Below are 24,872 nucleotides of genomic sequence, written 5' to 3'. Positions count from 1 at the left end.
TGGTTAGTAACTAAGGAACAGTTGATAAATAAATCAATAAGTCATTAATCAATGCTGCTGTAAATCGTAATACAACACAAAAGGGTGATGCTATATTATTGGGTGACTGGTCAATCAGTGTTTCATAAATATCAACGAATAAATCTAAATTCTCAGGCATTAATTAAACGATTAATGACTAAATAATTCTGAATGGCACAAAACTGTAATTCATCATTGTTTCATTAATTAATATGTGTTGCCTTAAGTAATGAAGCATTTTCTTAAAGGAAGACTAAGCAATGGTTAATTAATCTTGTGGTAATGTGGAACTATTATGTAACTTGGTGGTTTTCTGAAGACGGTTTGTATTAAACCCTTGTTTTTCCTCCACTGATGAGTAAAAGCATCTGTTGTGAGAAAGGTCATTCTTAGTAGAGGAAGCTTTGTTCAGTTTCAAAATGACTTCTCTGGAAGAACTTTTTGGCATGAACTTCCAACATATTATTTTCTTGCCTCTTTCACAATATGGACAGGAAGACATTCCTCTCTCTCTCTCTCAAACACACACATGCTCATAAATTTTCCCTTGAAATCTGATAAGCTCCATGTGTTGTATTTACAACAGCTGGACTCCCTAGGAAGAACGAAACATAGAAATCTTGCTCATTATCCATCTGTTGCTGTGCTTCTCTCAACATGAAGGCAAGTAGATTTTTGCATGGATACATTTTTCAGTTTTCTGTAAAATATGTCACTGATGTGATTTCAGTAAGAGTAAGTTTGTATTGTCATTGCTGTGATATTTCCGTGGGTGACTGCTATTACCAAAGCTTTTCTTTTGTTTTGCTTTCTTTAACTTTCTTTTCTTTGCTGTGCTTTTTTGTGTTTTCATTTTCCTCCTCAGAAAGTTGCACAACTCTGTGCAAGAGTCTTACCATGGCTCCTCTTCCTGTTCACTGCCAAGGGGTAAATCTGGTTTTCGTTTTGTGCTTTAAAGCATAAATATATTGTGCTTGTTGAACTTTATACGTTGTCATTTATATCGTGTTATGTTGATTTAAACGTCATTTTCAAGAATGTGTAACCAGGAAGTTCATTGCCAGTGGGGTCCTTTTGGCAGTTGGTCAGAATGTGATAGCTGCACCAAATTACAGGTCAGGGAGATTCATTGGTAACTAATTTCTTACCCATACAAATTTGCATGCATTTTCACGTACTGTATACAGTACAGTACAAGAAAGTGTATTCATAATAAAGATTTTTCACCATCAGAAATACTCAAGATTATGTTATTTTTAAAACTTGTGAAGATATTTTGCCATTAATTAAATTATTATTACTTTATATAAATATTTCTTTGTCATCCTGTGGATGCTACAGACAAGAACCCGATCCATGGTTGTCTACGCTCAGTTCGGTGGAAACCGTTGCTATGGAGAGCGAAGCGAGACGAGGCCCTGTGAAACCACACAAGGCTGCCCTATAGAGGACGGATGTGGAAACAGGTTTCGCTGTCGATCGGGTAGGAATCGAAACTGCCCGCACTTCCTTAATCCTACTGAAGTGGTTAAACAATAACTATCTATCTGTCTTTTGACTTGCAGGGAAGTGTGTTAGCCAGTCTCTGGTGTGTAACGGAGATCAGGACTGTGAGGAAGATGGACTTGATGAGAGTAACTGCGACATTTCAGAATACATTGTTTGTTCAAACTCAGTTCCTCCGCCGAACATTGAGATCCTAGGACTCGGGTAAAAGAAAAGTCTTGATCTAGATGTTTATTTTTTATGATTCATTGAGACATTAATCTATGTTTCTGTAGGGTTGACGCTGTGTCAGGAAAGAGCAGAGAAAGTGTCATCAATACTAAGAGCTTTGGTGGCCAGTGCCGCACCATCTTCAGCGGCGTTCACAATTCTGTTTATCGACTGCCCCTTAGTACTCTTCAGTACAGCTTTTTGGTTGGTACCTGTGGAAGAACTTGAACTGTAGTTCATACTGATACTTCTTTGGTCACAATTTCTTTTAAAGTACCCCTTGGATTTGTATTCTAGAGTTAAGGAGTGAATATAGCAATATTTTCTACCTATTCTACTTTTTTAATCTATTCAATCACACATTATTACCATTGGCTTGCTGCCTTTTGCTCTTTTTTTTGTTGCATTAGGCATTTGGCCATTGACTCACATTTGGTGCCCTCAACTTGACATACATTCACATCATCTGCAACATCTCATCATCTTCTCTTTATAAAGTTAATCAGCTCGTTAGAGTTTGTCTTGCTGCTGATGGTGTTTTCTGATTTGTGGATTGAAAAGAGATGTCCAAAGTCCTCTCTGGAAAAACAAACTAACAAAGTGTAAATATATATGTCAACACATTGAAACAATAATTTTAAACCTGTTTTTATTCAAAGTTCAGATTTATGCTCATTTTTAGACATACAGTGACTCATTTGTATGACTCATTTTAACATAAGATTTCTGTAAACACAAAAAATTCACCTGTTTCATCTTATTCACCTGTAGGGTCTTCCCCTAAATCTAGTTAAGTTGTCCAGGTGAGCATTTCATATCTCTAAACTAGAGGAAACCAGACATTGTAACCCCTGTCCCGATTCCAGGTTAAAGTCCAGAATGACTTCAGTGATGAGATGTACACCAGCAAATGGCACTATGCAAAGGATATTGTCAAGAGGCAGACAGTAACCGGGACTACCACGGGATATCGCAACTATGATTTTCATGAACAACACGACAAGACTCAAGTGAGTAGAAACCTAACACTTTAAATAAAAAATGCCTTTGACAAGTCATCTCATGTTGAAACGGAACCTTTTTTTCCTCTTCTTACAGACCAAAAAGCTTTTAGTTTTAAAGAATGACATCGAGGTAGCTCAGTTCCAGACTAACGCTCCTCGGTACATCCCGATATCCGAGGCGTTTTGGAAGGCACTGGTCAAACTGCCATCTGTCTATGACTACTCGGCCTACAGGAAGATTTTGGAAAGGTTTGGAACGCACTACCTGTCTGCTGGAAGCTTAGGAGGCTCCTTCAAAGTTATTGCCACAATTGATGAAGAAACTGAAAACAATATGGGTAAGGATTCATAAAACACTAGTGTAATGGAAGAATTTAAAAATATGGTCTTAGTGGTTAATTCTACCCAGTATTTTAAGGTGCTAAACAACAAGCCACTGCATGTGTCTATTGCTTGTAATAGTTGTAATATACATTTTTTAAAAATGCATTTGACTAAAAATGCTCAAAAATTTCTAAAATGTGTTTTTAAATGTAATCAGTTTGTAATGTAATTAAATTATTTATAATATATATATAATTTACATATATATATATATATATATATATATATATATATATATATATATATATATATATATATATATATATATATATAATACATATATATATGTAAATTATATATAATTTACATATATATATATGTATATATAATTTACATATATATATATGTATATATAATTTACATATATATATGTATATATAATTTACATATATATATATGTATATATAATTTACATATATATATATATATATATATATATATATATATATATATATATATATATATATATATATATATATATATATGTGTATATATATATATATGTATGTATGTATGTATATATATATATATATATGTATATATATATATATATGTATGTATGTATGTATATATATGTATGTATGTATGTATGTATGTATGTATGTATTAATATGTATTTTCCTTATAACATAAGGTGGTCCGATATTATTTTTAAAAAAATCCAAGTTGTAATTGCAGCTGGATTTAACTATATCACACAGCTGTAGTGGTAGTATTTTTCCAATGCCAAGTAAAACATCTGGCTGATAAAAATGCTGCCATAAAGCCCTGCTTTAGTCCTGCCTCACTTTTCTGACACTGACTTTACGTTTTCCTTTGTTTTCAAGTCAGCGAAAGTGAGCAGTATGACGAATGTTCAAGGACTAAACGCTGGATTCTCATATTCCCCATCACCACAGTGAAGTGTAAGCGAGGCCAGAGCACTCACTCATCAGGCACAGGTACAATTTGGATGATAATTTTACAGATACCAGTACCTATAAAAGCACTTTACCTCTATAAGTTTTTCTGCCATCCACTATCTCTTCAAACCTTTAAAAATAGGAACCAGGAGGAGCAATAATCTGAAAAAAGTGGATGTGGAGGGAGGAGGTGTCTCACATATTGCAGCGCTGAATATGATGAACCTAGATAATCCAGAGAGAAACTGGGAAATGTACTCAAACTGGGCAGAGTCTGTTAGGTCGTTTCCAAAGGTCATAAAACAAAAGGTAAAGAGAACGTAAAATAAGCTATTTGTATGTTAAAAAGCAAGATCATAATGTTTAATGAATCTTATATGGATTTCATCTTATCACTTAATGCAACCTTGCATCGCTTTTATTTTACTATTGTTTCTCCAGCTGCGGCCGCTGTCAGAGCTGGTGAAGGAGGTTCAGTGTCCTGGTTTGAAGAAGCTCTACCTTCGCAGGGCCATAGATCAGTACCTTGCTGAAAGTGCCCCTTGCCACTGCCGGCCATGCAGGAACAATGGAATGGTTGTCATGGATGGAGATGAATGTAAGTGCATCTGCAAGCCTAACACGTCAGGACCAGCCTGTGAGCAAGGAACTGAAGCAGAAGGGCAGCAGGGTGTGTATTGTCTTTCATACAGGATCTTTATTACTGTAGTTTTTTAAGCTCACCAATGTTACTTTTAAAGTCTAAAAGGGGCACATTGCAGTGAAAACCCCCTTTAAAAAACAAGTGTTCTTTTTCCTTTTAGCTTTTAGCTTTTGTGTTGTGATTATGCTTAGAAATGCCAAAATAGCCCTGTGGGGCTGGCAGATGTGAGATTGGTGTCAGGCTTACTTTCAGGATGAAAACAAGGAAATTAACAAACTGTTAAATTGGGTTAAGTCACTATCATGGGTGGGGGTAGGATTTAATCGAGGCTAATATCAGACAGACTTTATTATTGTCCTTAATTTCTTTCTATTTCTTATTTTCCATTTCTGGTCATTAAGGAGTGATCCATGGTAGCTGGACCTGTTGGTCTGCCTGGTCATCGTGCTCTGGGGGCCGAAGGTCTCGTAGTCGTTCCTGCTCTAACCCCTACCCTCAGAATGGGGGACAGCACTGTATCGGAGAACCAGCTGAGACGTCCGACTGCGAAGATGAAGAGCTGCAATACTTAAGGTGAGAGCTTAAGTTTGTTTTGTGGGTTTTATGAGTTTTTTGTTTGTTTGTTTGTGCTGCGTGAATTTAGTGACATATTTGTAACAAGCACTGTGTTCATTGCATTGAGTTACCAGTAAGAGAAAGTGTCAAACTGATTTTCATCAATATGTAGTTATGCAACACATACTTTTTCTACAGAACTATGGAGCCTCAGTGCTTCGACTATACTCTCCCAGCAAGTCAGAAGTGTGGAACCCCACCTGCTCTGATCAATGGCTACATTCTGGTAAAAATAGAAATTTTCACCATGGTGTGGAACAAATGATTACAAACATTTAGTATTTATTAACCAGACTAACTGCTACTTTTGTAGTGCTTGAACAGTGTTTTGCACAAAGTCACAGTACAGTGTTAGAAAAAGAGTTACGGGAAGAGACTTGAAACTGAAGCTCTAGTATCTCCTATCTAAGTGAAAGAGAGTCTGCCTCAATGTTACTGAGTTTATTAGTTATCTTTAAATATTTTGCTGAATTTTATATCTTCTCTTCCCCATAATAGAGATGTGTTTTGTCCTTGTGTCTCTATGTTCTCCTCTGTGCTCATCCTCCAACCATTTTTGGCAAATGGCTGCTCTTCCTGCTGCCACTTGTTCCTCATAGGGGAACTACAAGTGGTACTGTCTTATAAAGTGCCTTGAGGCAACCCTTGTTGTGAACATAAATAAAACTGAACCGAGCTGAGTTACATACCCACATCAAAGCTAAGAAGTTGAACTTGATGATCTTATCTTTATTACATGTGTCACAGGATCCAAAGGACATTTATCTTGTGGGTAGTAAAGTTGAATACACCTGCACTGAAGGTTTTTATCTTGTTGGTCACAGCACCATAGAGTGCACTGCTGATCAAACCTGGTCTGCCCGGCCTGGATTGTGCACAGGTGAGTAAATAAAGTTTAACATTTAGTGTATCATAATGATGAATTGCTGTGTCACATTGTAAAATTACACATTTTCTTCAAGTTACAAGTTGCCAGATTGGACTCCTTGCAGATGGTGTCATAGCCTCTCCTTTAAAGGAGACCTATGGCATAGGAGAGTTAGTAACATTCTCCTGCCCAGCGGGTAAACGGCTAACAGGCGAAGCCACGGCTATTTGCAATCCCAGTCTGGATTTTTCACCAAACCCAGCAGACGTCAGGTGCATCCAAGGTAAATTTTACATCAAGCTTTATAATCCTTTAGCTCTCTGCTAAAGGACTGTCCTGGACTGCTATGTAACAAAATGAAATATGATGAGCTCTATATTTAGTCATTCAGTGTAGAGAATCAGTAGACAATGTGGAACAGTGATTTCTGTGTATTCCACAGACAGCGCACCAGAACCAAGCATTGCTCCTGGAGTGCAGTGTAAACTGTGGGAGAAGCCTTCCAGAGGAAAATGTGTTTGCAAAATGCCTATTGAGTGTGGGTATGTTTATTCTGCTAATAAATAATTTGGTCATGTCAGTTTTGGCAAACTGGCTAATGATACTGATTTACTGTGTTTTTTGTGCTTTGTGCCCACCGGCCAGTTCATCTTTGAAGTTGTGTGCCACAGCTGCTGTAGGTAGAAAATCGGTCCTTCTGGATGTGTGCAAAATGAATGCATTGCAATGTATGGGGAAGAAATATATGACAGCAGAGGACAGCACCTGCATTTGGCCACAGCGTGATACAACAGGTTGCACCGGCTGCCACATGTGGGAGAACTGCGATGGTATGAACATGTGAAGTGACAAATGATCTATTATAATGTACAGCAGTTTGTAGTAATTCATGCTGTTTGTCTTCACACGATTTTCTCAGATCAAGCCAATGACTGTCGCTGTAAGGACTCTGCAGATTGTGCGAACCCTGGGTATAACGTGTGTGTCCGTGTTGGAGAGGATGAGACTGCGGCCACACAGACCATGAGTGAATGTGAAGCAGGACTTCGGCGATGTAAGGGAGAAAAAGTGTTTGTTGTCAGTATCCAGCCCTGCACCTCCTGAGCATTCAGGGCAGGAGCTGATTGACTGACCTCTCTTATTGGTCTTCTTTTATTATCCCACTTTGAAATATTCCACAAATTTTTTTGTGTAGCCAATGTTTTTTGTTTTTTTTATGCTAAGATTTAGCACACTTTAAAGGCACATTTTTTGCATGCGTAAAAATAGAACAATACTGTATTAACAATAAATAAAAAGCACATCAGTCATGTTTGATCTTTCTTCTTTTGTATTACTAATATTGAGACCAAGAGATATGTAATATTCTCACAGACAAACATAGCATAATGGACTGTTGGTTGGGTTTGAGAGGTAATGTTTGGAAATCTGTTTTTCAGGCTCGAGAAAGTGTAGGGCTTCTCACAAAAGATGTCTTGTGCTTACTAAACCCGACAAAGCTCATCCTGCGAAGCAAACCCCTGCTGACAGTCTATTCCTGCCTCTGGCTTGCAGCCCTCGCACAGTGTGAATGCACGTCTGCATGTGTGTCTGAACCTGTCCGTGAATAGCTGTGAAGACACCAACTACTTAATGTTTTATCATCAATTCAAGAAATACTTATGGTCAGCAGAATGATTTTCTAGGTTTGAGATGTTGATCACAAAGACTGATAGGTGGGGGAAAGGTGTTAAAAGTGCATCTGAGCTGCCATTCTTGAAGGGATAATGCATACAAATTGATGGTTTTTGGGTGAGATGTGGTAAAAAAAAAAAATTCCTATCTATCTATCTATCTATCTATCTATCTATCTATCTATCTATCTATCTATCTATCTATGAAAGAAGGACAGAGAAAAAAAAGCACAAATAATGGCATACATGTTTGTTCTTTGAATGCAAACCACCTAATTTGCATTTAACACAGTCAATTTATCTAATTAATTCAGTGTAATTTTACTGTTTGAGCTTTACCAGAACGTGCTAGACAAGTTTGTCTCTGTTGATTGTTTGTCTCCACCCGGTGGACATTTCAGTTCATGCAAGACAATGACAAACACTGGTGGATGAGTTTCAATAACAAAAGTTTTATTAACAATGTAAAATGACCTATATCAGCTTTGACTACTGTACCTTCAGCTTGCCATAAACAGTGATCACTATATTTAATAAGCTGCGCTCTGTCTGCTTGACTGCCCAAGAGAGAGAGATGCTCTCTGCTTATACCAACAGCTTCTTTACTAACCACCTGCAACCTTGAAAATAATTCAGAGAGCATTGCGTAAAGAGTATGTGTATATACAAGTCTAATGTCTCGATTTATAGATAGATATTGTGTGCAAAGAAGTTTTCTTTTGACTATTGTATCTTCTATTCCATTTTGAAGCTGGAAAGTTTAAGTTGGGTACAGGTTCTTGTTTTATGGAAGACTAAATTAAGTACATTGAGAAGAAAAACAGCAAGGAACAGAAAACGGAGACTGTAATACACAAACGTATTCTTCACAAACCTGTCATTTCAGCTTAGACAAACGACAGTAAAACTTTGTCATTGCAAGAGCCGTCCTCAGATGTGTGAATGGCATCTGTTCATAATTTATCACATTATTTCTGACAAAATGGACATTTAGATTCCCTTTTTTTAAAAAAAATAAAAACATAAATCCACATCATTCACTCAGGCTTGTGGAAGTAACAGAACATTGATATTATCATTTCAGACAAACTCTCATTCCCTTTTACATCAGACAAGCAGATATCGCACTTCGTTTACCAAAAAAGGGGAAAATCTGTTGCAAAATATCTTAAAATATATGTTCATGACTTTTGTTTTCATTACACTGCAGTTACAATTCTTCTTCGTATTACAAAATAAAATTATAAAATGGGCAGCCGTTAAAAAAAAGAGAAAGAGACAATTTATTTGAAAATGGCAGTAATAGATTGGTGGGAGACACAAGTGGTGAAGGACAGTGGGTAATGGTGTCTTTGTTGCCGCCTCCTACCCACAAAGGCGGGGCCCTTAGCTGGTTACCAGGCAACAGAGCCCAAAGAACCGCCTCTTCCTCTGTCGGACTAGTGGGTAGGGAGTCAGGTTCAGCAAACTGCTGTCATCTGGGCGAAAGAACACACAGACACCACAGCCAAGTCATGCATTTTTCCTCATTTGAGCTACGATGCAGTCCACTTAAACCAGTACCTCTGCTTCACAATGAATAATTCTGAAAGTGTTACTGCTTTTTGCATTTTCTTTCTCACCTTGGTTCTTCAGTGGTAAAGGCATTGTCTCCCTGAGTTTACTGAGAAGGTTCTTCATCTCCCTCATATCCCTGCAGTAAGGCAAATGGCTTTTTATGTTGTGTACATAAAGTATCCATAATATATGCAGTACATACTCGCATTCAGAAAAGCACAAAATCAGGTTTCCATTATTGGATTTTCTGGAGACTTTCCTCCCTAACTCGAACTCTTAACTTAATGTTAACCTAGGGACTGTATTTCAATTTATTTCATAATGTATTTCATAGCAGGAGTCGTAAACACACACGGTGTCTAGAAAAATAAGTAGTAGTAGTAAAATAAGTGTGTATACTTTTTGTTTTGAAATGTTGAAGCTTTGACACAAATATCTGATTATTTTTGGTATACTTCTATTGTTTTGTAAACTCAAATCTTAAATCCAACTGTGAGGTAAAACTATAGACCCACACAAACTACATAAATGTAATTTCAAGAAAGCCTTAGCTGATAAAAAAATATAAACATCCCAATGAATCTTATAATACAACATGTATTCCCAGTGTATTAAAATGCAATTTAATGTGATACGATACTTTGCATTATGTTCTTATAGGAAATGTAACAGATTACCCACCAAAATATATGTGAAATATTTGTTAAATCATAATAAAAACGCAAGTGCAGACACAGCACCTACGTACATCCCGAAGGACACAACAGAACACACTTTGTTTACCTACTTTTCTATGTTTTCTATGTCAGTGGCCACCAGCCAGCAGAGCTGAGGACAGTCAGTGGGGGAGGAAGAGGTGTCCTCCAGAATGGGGATGTCTGAGCTTTCCTCCGTTTTACCATCTAAGCCGGGAGGGCCACACGAGTCGTTACCTAAAGCACACAGAGAAATCCCTTAATCGTGTTTCCTCACTAGATACTGACCTAAATTATTTATGTCATTTGTACACAGTTATTTGAGTTTACTGATCGGTTTAGTGATGGCATTACTGGAATGACGGTGACGTTAGAGATACAAAATCCCATTTGTCCACATGTTTCTTTAAAAAAAATTAAAAACAAAACAAAGCATACTATCTATAAACTATCCATGAGGCTTGTCTGTGTATTAACCTTTCCTGTGGAGCTGCAGCGATCCCAGCAAGCACACAGATTTGAGCATCTCTGTGATGTACATCTCCAGACAGCACTGCAGCTGGATGAAGAGCCTACAGATCTCAGGGTGGATTTCCCCGTCCTCTGGCCTGAAATGGCACATGAAGAGAACAAAGCTTACCAGCCAGGTGGAACTTGGTAGACAAAATAGTCTCTGCAAGTCTCTATGAGCATTACAGTAGTTGTTAATTCATCCGTGTATGTGCTAATCTTGAGTCTGAAACCAGCAGCAGCTTAAATAAATATTAGTACTAAACCAAAAAGTTAAAACGAAGAAAAATATATTCCACTCTAAGGATGTGTTACTGACATGTCTAATTTGTTTGACTCATTTAAACTGTAAATGCAATATCTGTTGAAGAAATATGATCACCTACATTGGTAACTTATGCACTGCCTGTTCTTGTAATTTGAGGGTGCACATCTGTGTCACATCTGTGACAAATGCGAGTCACATGCTTTTACTTGGAAATATCTTTACTTAAGTGAATAAATGAGGGCTGGACCTGGTGATACTCGTGGTATTTTCTGTGCGTGATTACAGAAAATCTGTAACCTGAAGAATAACAGCAAATTCTTAATACCAGGTTTTAAGGCCAGAGAGGTTTATGAACTCAAATATGCATTAAAATGTTTGAGCAGAGTGTTTCCTAATCAAAGCTTAAAGTAAGCCTATAGAGTCTGCAATGATAATAAACATACTGTGCTTCTTATCCATGTTTTTTACAGCAAAGTTCAAATTGCTGCTGTCTCTGTGATTGTGCAAGCGTCTATATGTAGTGCTTACTTAACTCCCTGAGAATATATAAATAAAATGCACTGAAGAGATTCAAGCAACACAAAAGCCCGTCACAATATTTTTCATTCAACCGGAGCTGATCATTAGCTTTTATGAGACATCGCAGTAGCTTCACAACTATATTAATCGGGTTTTCAAAGGGAAACAGCAGGTGATATCCAGTGGGTGTAATATCACATGGGAAAGTGACAGCGATAAAAGGCGTGAAACTTGGTACAAATCTTTCTCACACAAATCATGCTCTAGAATTCACCTCTTCCAACAGCAAGCTTCTCCTTGCCATCACCGTTTTGTCACAGTGCCGCTTTACTGTTGCTCAAGCACAGCTGTCACCAGTGCTATCCCTCTAATCAGCTTTCCCCCTGCACATCGGAGGGACCTCGCATCATTCAAACCATTCTGACACACTGGGTTTATTTTATTAAAGGGGAATGAACTGGTTTAATTCAAGCTCTGTCTCTAGTAGCGGAGACAGACACTTAGATGGCCGAGAGAGCTTTTAGGGAAGGAGTTTTTAGAATATGTGCTGGTGATAATAATGGCAATGATGCAGATGCTGTTATCAGTGAGAATTTAAGAGTTCTCTCTAAAGCTACTGCACCATCTCCATTTAGCAGCAGAAGCTGGAACATTTAAGAGCACAGTTTCAATGGCTAATAGTCTTTTTTCTGCAGATACAGGTATAACTGTATTTAGGTGTATAATTATGAGCCATGCAGTTGAAAAACAACAGTGAAATGGTTCATTTTCCACCACTGCCCTGCTGCATTAAGGTATATTATTATTTAAAGCAACTAAATGCTCCTATTCAAATAAAGTTACATTCATGATTCATGCATGTGCACGATGGGAGATGTGCACTGAACATATTCAGTGTCACGCATCAAACATGTAGTTTTAAAACCCCACTAGAGTGAATTAAAATAGAAAAGAATTCAGCTTAACACTTTTTAAAACTGGACCTTGTAAAAAATATGGTGACAAATAATTTCTAATAGAAAAGGATCTCTCGTGGTTTAAATATACAGTATGTCCAGTGGTAGGAATATGCCCCTTCTGCAAGATAAATCATGATGCTGTTATTGTTCCAGCAGCACCCAGGCTTTGGCAAGCAGCTGGCACTGCAGACGTCCTCCAAATCTCTCTCACCACTGGCTTCAGTCTGTCCGATTGTTATTTAAGTAAGTTTGAGTGTGCCAAGTTGGCTGGCATCTTAGCCTCACTGAGGATGTTAAAATCCCAAGCCTCCCTTTGCCCTTCTTCTACTGGCGCTATTGTAGAGGAGATATTGTGGGCCAAAACAGCAGTCCTTTTAGGCTCCTAAAACAGCTGTTTTCCTGTATCTTGAATCAAAGCTTTCATCACAAACAAACCACTTGAAATCTAATTTAACATGAAAATCTACTCAGAATCACTAAACAGTGAACAAACTTTGGATCCAACCACTTTAATTTACTGTTTCATTGTGATATCATTTGTTTTTGATGAGCAAAAGAAAAAAAACTCCCAAGGATTCCGATTCTTAAAAAAAATCTGTACTGAAGAAGCCATTCTCTCAATAAATTACAAGAAAAAGAAGAAAAAAAAAACGTCATTGGCTCCACATTATTGATACTATTATCTCAGATATTAGTCCCGGGAAGCATTCCACTTTCCCTCCACTTTGTGCATTAACGTTTTAGGTCAGCTAATGGGAAGTGATCAGTTACAGTATGTTGTTGTGATTGCTTCCTGGTAAAGCTCTCCTTCTAACAAATTAGAAATGTCATGATTTTTAAAAGCTGATCTCATGTTCTGTTTTCCCACATACTTTGCCCACCACGAAAAAAAAAAATCAGTCCTTTAATGGGACAAGCATTAGATGGCCTATCGAAAGAACATTCTTATAAAAACACACACAAAAAAAATATTCAGCAGCTCAAATGTTGATACTTGTGCAGGTTTACTTTGGTAAAATTAGCTACTTTTTTTTAACTTCCGGCGCTGCAGTGTTGCAGAGCGTTCAGCCACTGATGGCTCTTCATTTTCAGGACCACGGACAGCGTCTGTGCCAACTCACCCCGATATCAAGGAGAGACTATGGTGTGCCGCTCGCGCCATTTCGCAGCCTTTGGTTCGGGTCCTCAGCATTTCGGCCCGTAACGAAGGACAGTCGACAGTGATCTCGCCAATTGAGATGACCAGCTCACGGTACAGAGCCACAAGTGTATTGAATTCTTGGACGATCTGCATTACAGTGAGATAATAAGTCACACAGACACAAAAAGTTATTACCTAACGAACCAGACAAGTAAGCATCACACAAATAAATTGCAGGATAGTCTTTATCCTCAGTCCGACCTGTCAACATGAAAACGCGTCAGCCAAGAAGGAAATGCTGAGCAGCATTTTACAGCCCCCCCCCCCCCCCCCCCCCGCCAAAAAAAAAAGACTAATGGGGACAAATAATGCTCCATGTGCAGTTAGACTGTCATGTGCTTCATTTCGAAAATTGCAGCCTTGCACATGTGCAGTCACCGATCCTTGCGAAAAACGCGGAAAGTGAAGCACAGCCCGCAAAGTAAGACTGCACGATAAACCAGCTGATTGTTGAATTGGTTGGTTTTCCATCATGCTAAATTTGGTTGTCTGCACAACCACGAAATTTGAGCTTGGGGCACAAGTATTCTGCTCTTTTTGTGCACCTCCTGCATAGCATCCTGCTGTAGTCCTGTAAACGAACAGCGAGGCTCCATGACGATCACTGATGTATGAAAGGGTGAAGTAGGCTTTATCATTCCTGTCAGCTTCTGTCAAAGCACATATGTGCCAAGATCATGCACTCCACCATGGGTAATCTTGTCATTCGGGCAATGCTGAAATCATTCCAAATCACCAGCAGCTTTCCACACTTTAAATGCAAATCACACAGTCAATCTGCACGCCGAGGTGTTCTGTTTGGCTTCACTGCCGACAAAGCAATGCAAATGCATAAAGCTATTTTTAGGCTGCTAGACCGGGTTAGAATCTTTTTTTTTTCTTTTTTTTTGCAGCTATTAAGAGCTGTCGCCTGTGCGGCGTGCATGCACGGGGTATTGGAACATCCTTAAACAAAGAAAGGTTGCGATAATAGCACAGCACTCCTTATCAGAGGCACCATGCAGGCACTAACGTGCCGCAAACCTACCATTCTGCAGTCGGCCACGGCGCGCTGGGCTTTGCGGGTACTTTCGGTGCTCTCCCTCCTTTGTGAGTCTCGATAAGGAGGCTTGCCGATCTGGAAGATGTTCCCGGCGGATCTGGGGCGATTTTTGCGCCCATTCGATGCAGAACTCATGCATACACATCCACTATTAAAACAGCCCTAAGACAGAACGATTTGGTCTTATCCCCCCAAACTCCACCACTTTCTCTCTTCCTGCCTTACCACCCTGCACCTTACTGTTCACCTTATTCTCTCCTCGATTTACGCTCAGCTCACCTTCGCCAGCTATTGGCTGTGTTGAAACTCGAACGCTATTATTGCTCTATGTCTTACGTTCTTTCCCCCTAATGTGGGAAAGGTAGCAATTTTTTCCCAAGAAGAGCCCTAGAGCGCAGGTAAAGTACCGGATGAGAGCCCGTGACTCCTCTCCGCATTGCCTTGACTGCGACGGGGCGCAAGTCACCTTCACTCCAGCAGCACACGGTGCACAGTGAAGACTTCACACCCAACCCGGACTCCAGCTAGCTGAGGTGTCTTTTCTGACGCACCGATGTCAAGAGGGAACGATCGCATTCACGGATATTCTCCAAATGCAACCATTTTTTATGATTGCGCGTTTCCATTAAGCACCAATAAGACGGACGGTAACAGTCTTTTCTTAGCTATACAACCTCCTATTAAGACGAAATAACACGGCCAGTGTCCACGGCGACAATTTCACAGCGTACAACTGTGCCGGAAAACGTCGAAAAACTTAATTCCTGCTCTCGCGGTCTCAAGTCGGCTCCCAGTCTGTTTCCTTGAGTGTTTCCAGCTATTAGGAAGGGCCTATATCTAACCTTGGAGAGGCAGTAGAAGAACAGTTGCTACAGGCCTGACGTGGCTGGCAACACTGCGCACCCAAAGGACGCGAATACTAATAGGGCCCATCAACTCAACCCCCCTCCTCCCCCATGCTGACATATCAACTCCTGTACGTATGAAATTGAGGTCACTGGCCACTTTACCTCCACCACAAGTACCGAGTGGAGACAAAAAAGAATGAATTGAACACTTCCGTTAAAAATGAGCCTAAAGTGATTCTCTTTAGTTTTTAATATCACAAATTATTACTGCGTTTATACTCACATGCAGGTTAACTTAACAAGTGCTTAAGTTTCTGTTGTTACATGTGTGTCCGTCTACCTTTACAAGAATATAATTAACATAAAGAATGAAAAGGGTGGGCTATAGCTATATTACCGTTACTTAACTGGAAAAAAGTGCACGTTCAGCTTGTAGATAGTGTATCGTTTATTTTACATTTTGGATAGTTCAAGATTTAGCTTCGTTTCGACTAATAAAAATGCAGTTTTATCATCAGACCCTAAAACACAGTTGGGGTTGAGATATACATTAAAGTTAAAAATGCACAAAGACAAACTATTTTTTTACTATATATATTATGAGTATATAGATGTGTAACTGATCAATAAACGTTTTGTGTGTGTGTGTGTCTGATTACACCACAAAAGATCATCCAGGAAATACGTTATTTCAGCATGGGCACCGCTTTACTATAAGAGTGCCAGAATCAATTACTGGCTGTTGATGAGTGCTTTTCTCTCCTTGCTTTTCACAACCACAAATAGAAAAGTTTGCAGCAGATATTGTGAATAAATCAGTGAATGTGTATGGAGTGCTCTTCCTGACATGCATTACCATGAACACAAAGGAAGACTTGCGTGTGGAGTTGAAGACGCAATCACATATATTAGTGGCACAAAAAAGGCAAGGCAGAGAATTAGTTTGTGATATTTACTGTATAGTGACAATTAGTTTAAAGTAAGTTTTTGTGATCAATGTTTTCAGACAAACAAAAACCCATAAACATATCAGTAGTATGAACAACTACAGTAAAAGTTCAGCAAAAAACAAACAACCAAAGAGAACCATAACAGCCACACACAAAAAATGTAAAAAAAAAAAAAAAAAAAAAAAAAAAAAAAAAACTTGTCCAAAAGGAGGCAAGACAAAAAATGGGAGATGAACGGCTAGAGAGCAGAGACCAATGAAGCAATCAGTTCAGTAAAGATTTAAGATTCTCCACAGCTTGGGCCCAAAGTTTAACTACACCTTCTTTAGCTCCACAGATTTAGGCTATGGAGAGTTTAAGATAAGCACATCCATGAAAGTGAGCAGCCATTGCTGCCAAATGAGCATTTGAAGTTTCCATCTTGTGGCAATCAACTTCTTAGCAGCTCTGAAACCAGCTAAAAACACTTGTCTCTGAGCCTTATGCAATGTAAGTTGATCTAAATAATTTAAAATTGAAATGTATGGGGAAAGTGGACCAGAAGTATGTAATAAACACAGATTTTCTTAAACCATCATTTACAGCAAGCTAAGCGGCACTGACTAATGTCTAGTTTTAGAGCTGTGAGCAATGCATCCACACTGAGATTAAAAGCCTGGGGCATACTTTATATGAAGCTGCTATAGAAATAATGGAAACTTGTAGAAAAAGTTCAAATAAAGGAGTTTTTTATATCCCAAACTAAAAGTTTGAAATGTGTAAGATGTGTGAGATGTGTGAATTCTTTGGCAAAAAATAAAAATGACCTAAAATGTCTTAAATAAAAATTTGTTGCATCTACAAACCTGTATGAAGTTTAAATGTTATTTCATATAAATTGTAATAAGTTAAACTAAACATGCATGTAGCCAATATAGACTCACCAGTAACCTAACATCCAAATCTGTGGAAGGAAAACCAGAGAGAAGGGAGGGAGCATGAAGGGAAACAGGAAAAACATGCAAACTAAACAGAAAGTCCTCACCTGACCAGACCATTTAAAACCAGAACCAGCAGTACTGAGCACTGCACCACCATCATGGTGCCCCCATCAGGTATAAGCATTATTAGCATTAGTAATATGTTGGGGAAAGCATTCATGAAACCACAAATGAATGTTCCCATACCTTAAAGCACATTTTTTTTTGTGTGTTTTTCTAACGTTTCGTTTCGTTTTTCTTATTGCGATATCCAACCTCTACAGTCTTATTAGACCCTCATCAGTCTGTTTTCTTTTAACTAAGATCTGCTCATTATTTTGGTTAATTCCACTTACAGGAATACAACAAGGATGCAATTTAAACTTATTTTGCATTGAGTGTTTGCTGCATTACAATATGTTTAATCAACAGTAACACATCTTAAAAATGAAGTGTCTGCAGTGGATGGAAGTTGGTAATTAAAAATTTCACATTGAAATTAATATGTCCTTGGACATTAGAAAAGTAATCACACTGGGAACAGTTCAAGTGGCTGTGCTGTTAAACAAAAGTTTAGGCATTGAAAAGTGTAATGGGATCATGTTGAAACACTGCAGCCTAACATGTTATATTAACATGCTGTTCGTGTTGTTGAGACACAAAACTGAGAACACTGGATTTTCCTTATTTCAGTGATTTATTAGAGATGTGAAGCTAGCACACTGATGGTTTTCCTCTACTACACCTCCTCACCTGCTTGAAATTCACTCACTGCGTTTTCATTAAACCTTACAACTTAAGTTGACCCCCCTTTGCATGCTCGCTGCATCATGTTTATGTTATGTCCTCACTCCCCTTTACCCCCACCCACCCCAAATTTATCTTCAGCCTTACCTTATTTCTATGTTACCCCAAAATTGCTGCCAGGGCATCAAAAAGAGGGGAAGAAGAAATAGCAAAGAAAGCAGAATATGAAGAACCCAATAACCCAGTTCACTGAGTAGATGTAGATGATGACCATGTCCATGTCAAATCGCCAGCCACGAGTGTCATCCTCGAAATCCATGGTGTCCAGAGGGTAGCCTTCTCCGTGGGGGAACTGGCGTCTAGCAATAGGACTCGACTGCCTCTGGAAGCCTGGTTTAAATGAGAAATAAGTCATTTTGTGTAGTTAAAAAAGCAACAATTTCCTCTGGGGTAATTAACACACATAACCTCAGTGTTTTGATAAATGTTAGACGACAGATTTTGATACAACTAGAGCTGCTATTGAAGACATTTACAAATTCATACAAATGAAAAGTGCACAGGATTATTTTTAGTCTTCTGTGAGGCCTTGAGGTACAATTACGATAAATAGGTAGCACAGCATACACGCGTCATATTGTCAAAAGTCACAAAACAACAGCGCTCTTTAAGTGCAGCTTCATAAAATACTAGCTATGCTTTATCTTTATATAGTTTTGCTGTTGTTGCAGATGACGTTGCTTAAATATGACCCCACTTTAGAGGGAATTAAAAACTTGCCTCCAAAGATGCGGAAGAGTTTTCTGCAGCTCGGGAGAGGCCACTTTGCACAGCTTGCTTTCTGAAAGTTCTGTTTCCGGGAAAGGTATTCCTTTGGAAAGAATGTTCTTGCTGTTTGGTTTAGCTCTATATAAATACATATTTTAAAAAAGACACAAAGTTAATGCAATAAAAAAAACCAGACCATTTTAATCACTTCTTCATAGCTTGGCTAGATATGTTTGATTTACTCAACACATTCACTAACAGCACATATAGCGTCACTTGCTTCTCTGATTATCTCCTTGTTCTGTGACCTTGGCTCTGGTAATCAACACGACAGTCTAATCTTGTCATCTAATCATTAACAAGAGCCCTCAGTGTTTCTACAGTCCTCCTCACCATCTAATCCATGCTACTATAGACATCTAGAAATAGGCTGGGATGAATAATAAAAGTTTTTCAGTGATTCATAAATTTGACCAAAATCAAACCAAAATTGTATCTAATAAATTATCCCAAGGTGACAAAATACATTTGTTAGCACACACCACAGAAATATACACAATACATATATTATTACAGTAATAACTACTATTATACTGCTTAACATTGTGGTGAAAAGGTTTCCCTACAGCTTTAGGGTTCCACTTTTTACTGGTTTAAAGAAACCCTAAAACATCTGCTCCTATTATTACAGTTCATTTCCACCCACGGGGAATACTACTTCTTATTTCCATTAGAAAGCACGGAATCAAAGTGCTCAGACTGTGTTTGATTTTGTCTTCTCAGTCTAAGTGACTCATCTGGTCAAAGCTGAACTTAGGTCTACTCTGCTCCCTGTGGGACATCTGCAGCTGGGCCCTCTGAACAATCTGCAGCTTAGATGTTGTGTAGCAGCCAACACAGGAATAAAAATATAGCTGAAATCGTTTGTCCTTAATGTCAGATTTTTACATGAAGTTGTTTTTTGCTTTATTCAGTCTTTAGTGCTGAGGAAGTTTGATTAAGTGATTATACAGTAAGTGGTCCTTGCTCATCATCTCACCTTTTTGGAAGAAAACATGTGTGATGATTGTTCTGCACAGGGGGCAGGGGGTATTAGTGGGGCTGTTCTTAGCCAGCGTCCTAAGACAGGGCTCACAGAAGATGTGATTGCACGGGTGGCACATGTAAGGACTGAAGTACACATCCAAGCAGACAGCGCAGATGTAGCCCTCTCTGTCCCCGGTAGTCAGGGCCTCATCGTCCTCACTGCTGCTGCTGGATGGGTTTCCTGTTGAACTCTGGGAAAAAACAGAAGTAGAAAAGAACATTTTAATTGTTAAAAATATCTTTTCTTGTGTGACCACAAACCTGCTTATGTTTGCATGTGTGCATATTTAAAGCTCCAATATTAGAATGATAAAAGCCATTTTTGCACAGTTTTGGCTATATGGACTAACCTCTGAGACAGTTATATTAGTATCTTGCCTAGGATTGGATAACAGCAATAAGAGAGAGCAATCCAGAGATTTGACCCTTCACGTATGAGATGTTAAGTATAAATTATCACTACAAGATGCTACCAGTTAGCATTAAATATAAGTGAAAATGTCCTCTTTCACAGTTCTCTTCTATTTGAATTTCTTTTCTCTTTTGATGAATGTAACCCTCTTTGACACCCATCCAAACAGCATAATAATATGTGTGAGGACATGAGGGTGTCAGGTGTGAGTTCAGTCAAGTGAAATGTCTGCCTACCTACATTTTCACACATCTTACTGTAAAGCATAAACATTGTTTGTTAGAGAGAGCATTCTGACCCATCATAGGCATTAGTTCAAACTCCTATTACTTCATGGAAAACCAATAGAGGTGCATCTTAGGATGTGTCACTTTATATCTGTTGCAGTTTGTCAGTTAAGCCCTACTATGAGCCCTCTTAACCTCTATTGGATAAAAACAGAAGGTGGGTTTTGGATCTGGTTAGTATTCTCTTTCATCATGCAGAGCATCTGCTACACTCTTTCCTTACTTCCTCTTTTCTCCTCAACAGTTAATTTATCCTCATCACTCACTTTTTATGGTTCCAAATTCCAGCTATAACTCCATGATGTAACAAAAGCTCTTTTTTTAAAATAGTAGCTAGGGCTTTCCAAGTCACCCACCGCCTCCTCAAACACGTGTTGTGTTGGCAGACCCCTGAGAATTGAAGCTTCACTGTTTAAAAAGAATCCTGGGGGTGTTTCCAAAGTAATTACTATTTTCTCACCCTGGGGGAGCTCCAGGGACTTCCCAGTCACATCAGCCCATCCTCCCAAGGTGTGTCATTAAAGAGAGGAGAGAACACAGAGCACAGGGTGTCTAAGTAAGCATAGATGCTGAGGCTCTCCTGGCAACATGTATGGTGACATGCCAGTTTTGTCTAGGTTACAATCATATACTGGTATATAAATGAATAAGAGTGTGCTCTATGACATACAGAACCAAAGTTTAGACTAAAAAAAACTGCTAATTTATAGATAAACCTATAACTGAGTGAAGCTCTATTTGATAGCGCTGCTGCACCACAAACAATTTGCATTTCCTTCACAAAATGCGTTTCTGCAGAACAGCAGCTAAAACCACATTTTAGCTTTTTTCCAGCAGCTGGAAACAAGCCAACACTAAACGTCTCTGCATTACTCAGGATGAAATCACATCCTGTGGTTTGTTTTTATACAACAGCATCTCCTCTAGCTTTGTCCTACGACACTTTTCTCACAAACAAATTCAAACAAGCCAGCACAAACCAAGAAGGCAGCAACATGAATGCAGTAAGTTAAGACAGTTTAAAAAGGGGATTAAAAAAATGTAAAACATTCTGTATTGTACAAAATATTGATAAAACTTATTGTGAAAATCCAAAATCTAAACCAGGGTATTTGACCAGTGTGCCCAATAGCAGCGTGTGTTCTAGGTTTTTATATTCTCCCAATCGAGAATAAGTGCAAAATTTCTGAAATTCAATTTTCACAGAGCTGATAAATGGAAATAAAGCTTCAACATGATAAATGAGCAAGAAATGGGTACTGGGTAACAAAAGTAATTGTTTAAAAACATATTGAATATATGTTGGGTTTTCAATGTCTTTATCAGTCTAAGGAAAAAATGCCTTTTTCCTGAAAGTTAGCTGAGAACATCAATATATAAGGGTGTGCTAGGTGTGGAGCAGGAGCAAGGTGATGATTGGCTTAGCTTAGGATAAATGGAAGCAGAAGGAAGAAGCTAGCTGGCTTCATCCAGTGTACACCAAAATGCACCCGCCTTCAAACCTATTTGAAAATCCGTTATTTTTTTTTATTATTAGGACATAATAAAAAAAAAAGAAGAAATCATTTGGTTTTTGCTAGAGTCTATCAGCTTCAGATGAACGACAACACATTATATGCTACAGTATCGTTATCTATTTATCAAGCCTATACAGCAATGGAGACACAGCGTATGAAAAACCAAGCATACCCTATCATTCAGTAGTTTGCAGAACTATTATTAGCGGCAGTAAGTTTAAATAATGGCTTTCTGTATGATTTTATCAGTCTCTCAGATCATTGTGGGGGAAATCTGAGCCATTCTTTTTTACAGCGTTGCTACAGTTCACTCAGATTTGCAGGCATTTGTTCATGCACAGGTCCCACGACAGCATTTTATTTGGGAGTAGGTCTGGACTTTCTTCCTTTCTTTTTCAGCCATGCTAGCAGATTTGCTGGTGTGCTAAGGTCCTGTTGCATGACCCAGTTTATTTACACACCAAGTCCAATGAATAACAGATAGGAATATCTTAACTAAAAACAGCACAGTCTGTAGGAGGACAAAGGATTAGGAAATCGATCATACGAAAGTGTCGAAGAAACTAATTTGACTTTTGGTAACAGAGCAGTCAGAGTAATTTCAGTCTGCCAACGTGACTGCAGCTCTGCAGCAGCCAATCAAAATGGAATCTGCTCTTTTGTCTGGTTGGTTTTGAAGGGCTCTCTGCCCAAGCCTCATCATGCAACTAATTCAGATGTAACCCCACTTTAAACCACGCACACAATGGCTATTGAAATGAGCTGGTTGCTGATATAGCTTTCGAGAGCCAGAGTCTAGATGAAACAAACAGACACACACACACACGTGTATGCTGTAATATAAAGTACCATGAGTAAAAACAGTGAAAAATAGATGCAGTGCAAAAAAACCAAACAAACAAAGCCCCAACAACAACAAAACAGAAACAGGCCTAATGTTTGTACCTGTTGTTTTGTACCACGTGATTATGTGCATGCAGCCTCTGTTTCTTTCTTTCTTTACTACATATACCTGCCATGTTGTGCTATAAATACTTCTTTAGTAAGAGTAAGTCCTGAGTATAAATCTCAGGACTTACTCAGTTAAAAACATTTGTTATTTGGTGTGTCTTTAATCCTTAAAGTCCATAGAGACTACATATTAAAAAAAATAAATTATCCTGGGTATTAATTACTGGATCTAGTAATTACTAAATCATTTAGTGATCTAATAACTGCCTCTGTGACTCATCTCGTGGTGATACTTAAACCTCTGTGATGTCAGTGTGCAGTGCCAGTCACCTGTCTGCTCTCTTGCTGTTGATTTTGTCTCCATTTCTCCCTTCTTCGCTGTCTCCTCCTCAGACTTTTAATCCTGTTCCTCTCCCTTTTACTCATCCTCCTCTCACAAGGAACACAAGGTTGTGCCACTGCTGAGGTCACGCTTTGACTCATCACCCTTACCACCCCGCTGCCTCCTTCATCACCATCCTCCACGTTCTCTTCATCACCCTCATCCTCTCCCTCCCCTCTTAGCTCATAGAAGGTCAAAGATCGCCCAGGTGCTGACCCTGGTCTCACCTCCACCCAGAATGGATCTGGCTCCCTGAATGAACTTAGTGAGTAGAGGTGCAAGTCTCCTGCTGCTGGTCTGGATAAAGGTCTCTGAGGTGACTGGGGTATGGACCTGGTATGAGCAGCAGGCCGACGGGACAGTGCGTTTGAACTGGAAGTGAAGGTCCAGTTGCAGCCAGTGCTCTGGAGTCGAGAGCAGGTGTGTCCTCTCTGCAAGTTGCTCGATCCTTCTCCAAGTTCCAAAATGTTGTTTAACTGATGATCAGAATTATTACTTGACAAACTTCCAATGCTTTCTCTTCTCTGTCTATACTGTGCTTCATCTCCATGTGTTTCATCTCTTTCCGCCATTCTTCTTTCCATACTTTTCCCTCTTTCTCTGCCTTCCAAATCTCCAGCAGTTATTGTCTCCTCGCCCCTGTCTTGGTTTTGCTCTCTCCAGCTTCCTTTGTTGTCCTCACTGCAGGTCTTTTTGCGTGCTTTTCCACCTGACAGCGCAGGTCTCACCAGCACATTGCTTGACCTTCCCTCGCCTGCTGGATTTACACTCCTTTGCCTAGATCTCTCCACTTTTGGTGTGTGAGTCTCATTAGTACTGGTTTCCTCACCAGCATCCTCAGCTTCGCTACATCCAACTCTGTTCGAGACATTTACACTAGAAGCTCCCACATGGGAGCTCATCATGGCTCATTCGAAGCACCTCGCCCACCAGTGGAAGACATCTGAAGCAACTTCACCCAGTTAGCCTGGTTTTTCCCCTGTCATCCTTTTCCTGCTCTTCTTTCCCACTTCTTCTGGATGTATAGATTGAAGCTCTTTTTAAGAGCTACAGGGACTGTTCGAGTGCAGAGGCGGTGAGCAGTGGTGCTCTCTATCCTGCCCCTGTTAGCCCACTGGGGCATTCCACTCTGTTAACAAAGACAAAGTCCCCATAGTGTGCCCCACTGCAATAGGTGCACTGTTAACAGCCTTGCTATTGTCCTTCATGACCTATAGAAAGCACACCACTATGGAACCAGCAGACTCACAAAAACCAAGTGAAATAGCCAGAGCCACCTTTTTTCCCCTCATGCCCACAACCGTGGTGTCAGCTTTTTTCACTTACTGGTTGATAAGCACAGCACAGTGTGTGTGTGTGTGTGTGTGTGTGTGTGTGTGTGTGTGTGT

At 39.1% G+C, this 24,872-nt stretch overlaps 3 protein-coding genes across 4 annotated transcripts; 1 reads left to right on the top strand and 2 right to left on the bottom strand.

Moving 5' to 3' along the window:
* Nucleotides 1-601: 601 nt before the first annotated feature.
* On the top strand, nt 602-7,463 carry c7a (complement component 7a). The gene is made up of 18 exons (XM_085294752.1): nt 602-684; nt 887-948; nt 1,058-1,136; nt 1,363-1,504; nt 1,587-1,731; nt 1,803-1,941; nt 2,604-2,747; nt 2,836-3,079; nt 3,953-4,066; nt 4,170-4,336; nt 4,469-4,697; nt 5,072-5,243; nt 5,424-5,511; nt 6,033-6,165; nt 6,248-6,436; nt 6,596-6,695; nt 6,799-6,983; nt 7,073-7,463. The coding sequence occupies exons 1-18, from the start codon at nt 679-681 to the stop codon at nt 7,255-7,257; spliced, it is 2,523 nt and encodes an 840-aa protein (XP_085150878.1). The 5' UTR covers nt 602-678; the 3' UTR covers nt 7,258-7,463.
* A 795-nt stretch (nt 7,464-8,258) lies between these two features.
* Nucleotides 8,259-15,470, bottom strand: rgs7bpa (regulator of G protein signaling 7 binding protein a). The gene is made up of 6 exons (XM_085294753.1): nt 14,563-15,470; nt 13,456-13,622; nt 10,556-10,686; nt 10,171-10,315; nt 9,449-9,519; nt 8,259-9,304 (listed from the first exon to the last, which is right to left on the bottom strand). The coding sequence occupies exons 1-6, from the start codon at nt 14,710-14,712 to the stop codon at nt 9,213-9,215; spliced, it is 756 nt and encodes a 251-aa protein (XP_085150879.1). The 5' UTR covers nt 14,713-15,470; the 3' UTR covers nt 8,259-9,212.
* A 2,741-nt stretch (nt 15,471-18,211) lies between these two features.
* On the bottom strand, nt 18,212-24,872 carry rnf180a (ring finger protein 180a). 2 transcript variants are annotated; one of them, XM_085294750.1, is made up of 4 exons: nt 23,712-24,872; nt 19,889-20,126; nt 18,862-18,987; nt 18,212-18,471 (listed from the first exon to the last, which is right to left on the bottom strand). In XM_085294750.1, exons 1-4 carry the CDS (start codon nt 24,387-24,389, stop codon nt 18,266-18,268), a joined length of 1,248 nt encoding a protein of 415 aa, XP_085150876.1. In that variant the 5' UTR covers nt 24,390-24,872; the 3' UTR covers nt 18,212-18,265. The 2 variants fall into 2 exon arrangements, with proteins under 2 accessions (XP_085150876.1, XP_085150875.1); XM_085294749.1 differs by having other exon boundaries at nt 23,433-24,871.

Source organism: Mchenga conophoros, linkage group LG12 (genome assembly GCF_057382185.1).
Source record: "Mchenga conophoros isolate Kocher_MC1m ecotype Shallow Benthic linkage group LG12, M_conophoros_male_GT1.1, whole genome shotgun sequence".
Classification (NCBI taxonomy): Eukaryota; Metazoa; Chordata; class Actinopteri; order Cichliformes; family Cichlidae; genus Mchenga; species Mchenga conophoros.
This window is presented reverse-complemented; position numbering and strand designations above follow the sequence as displayed.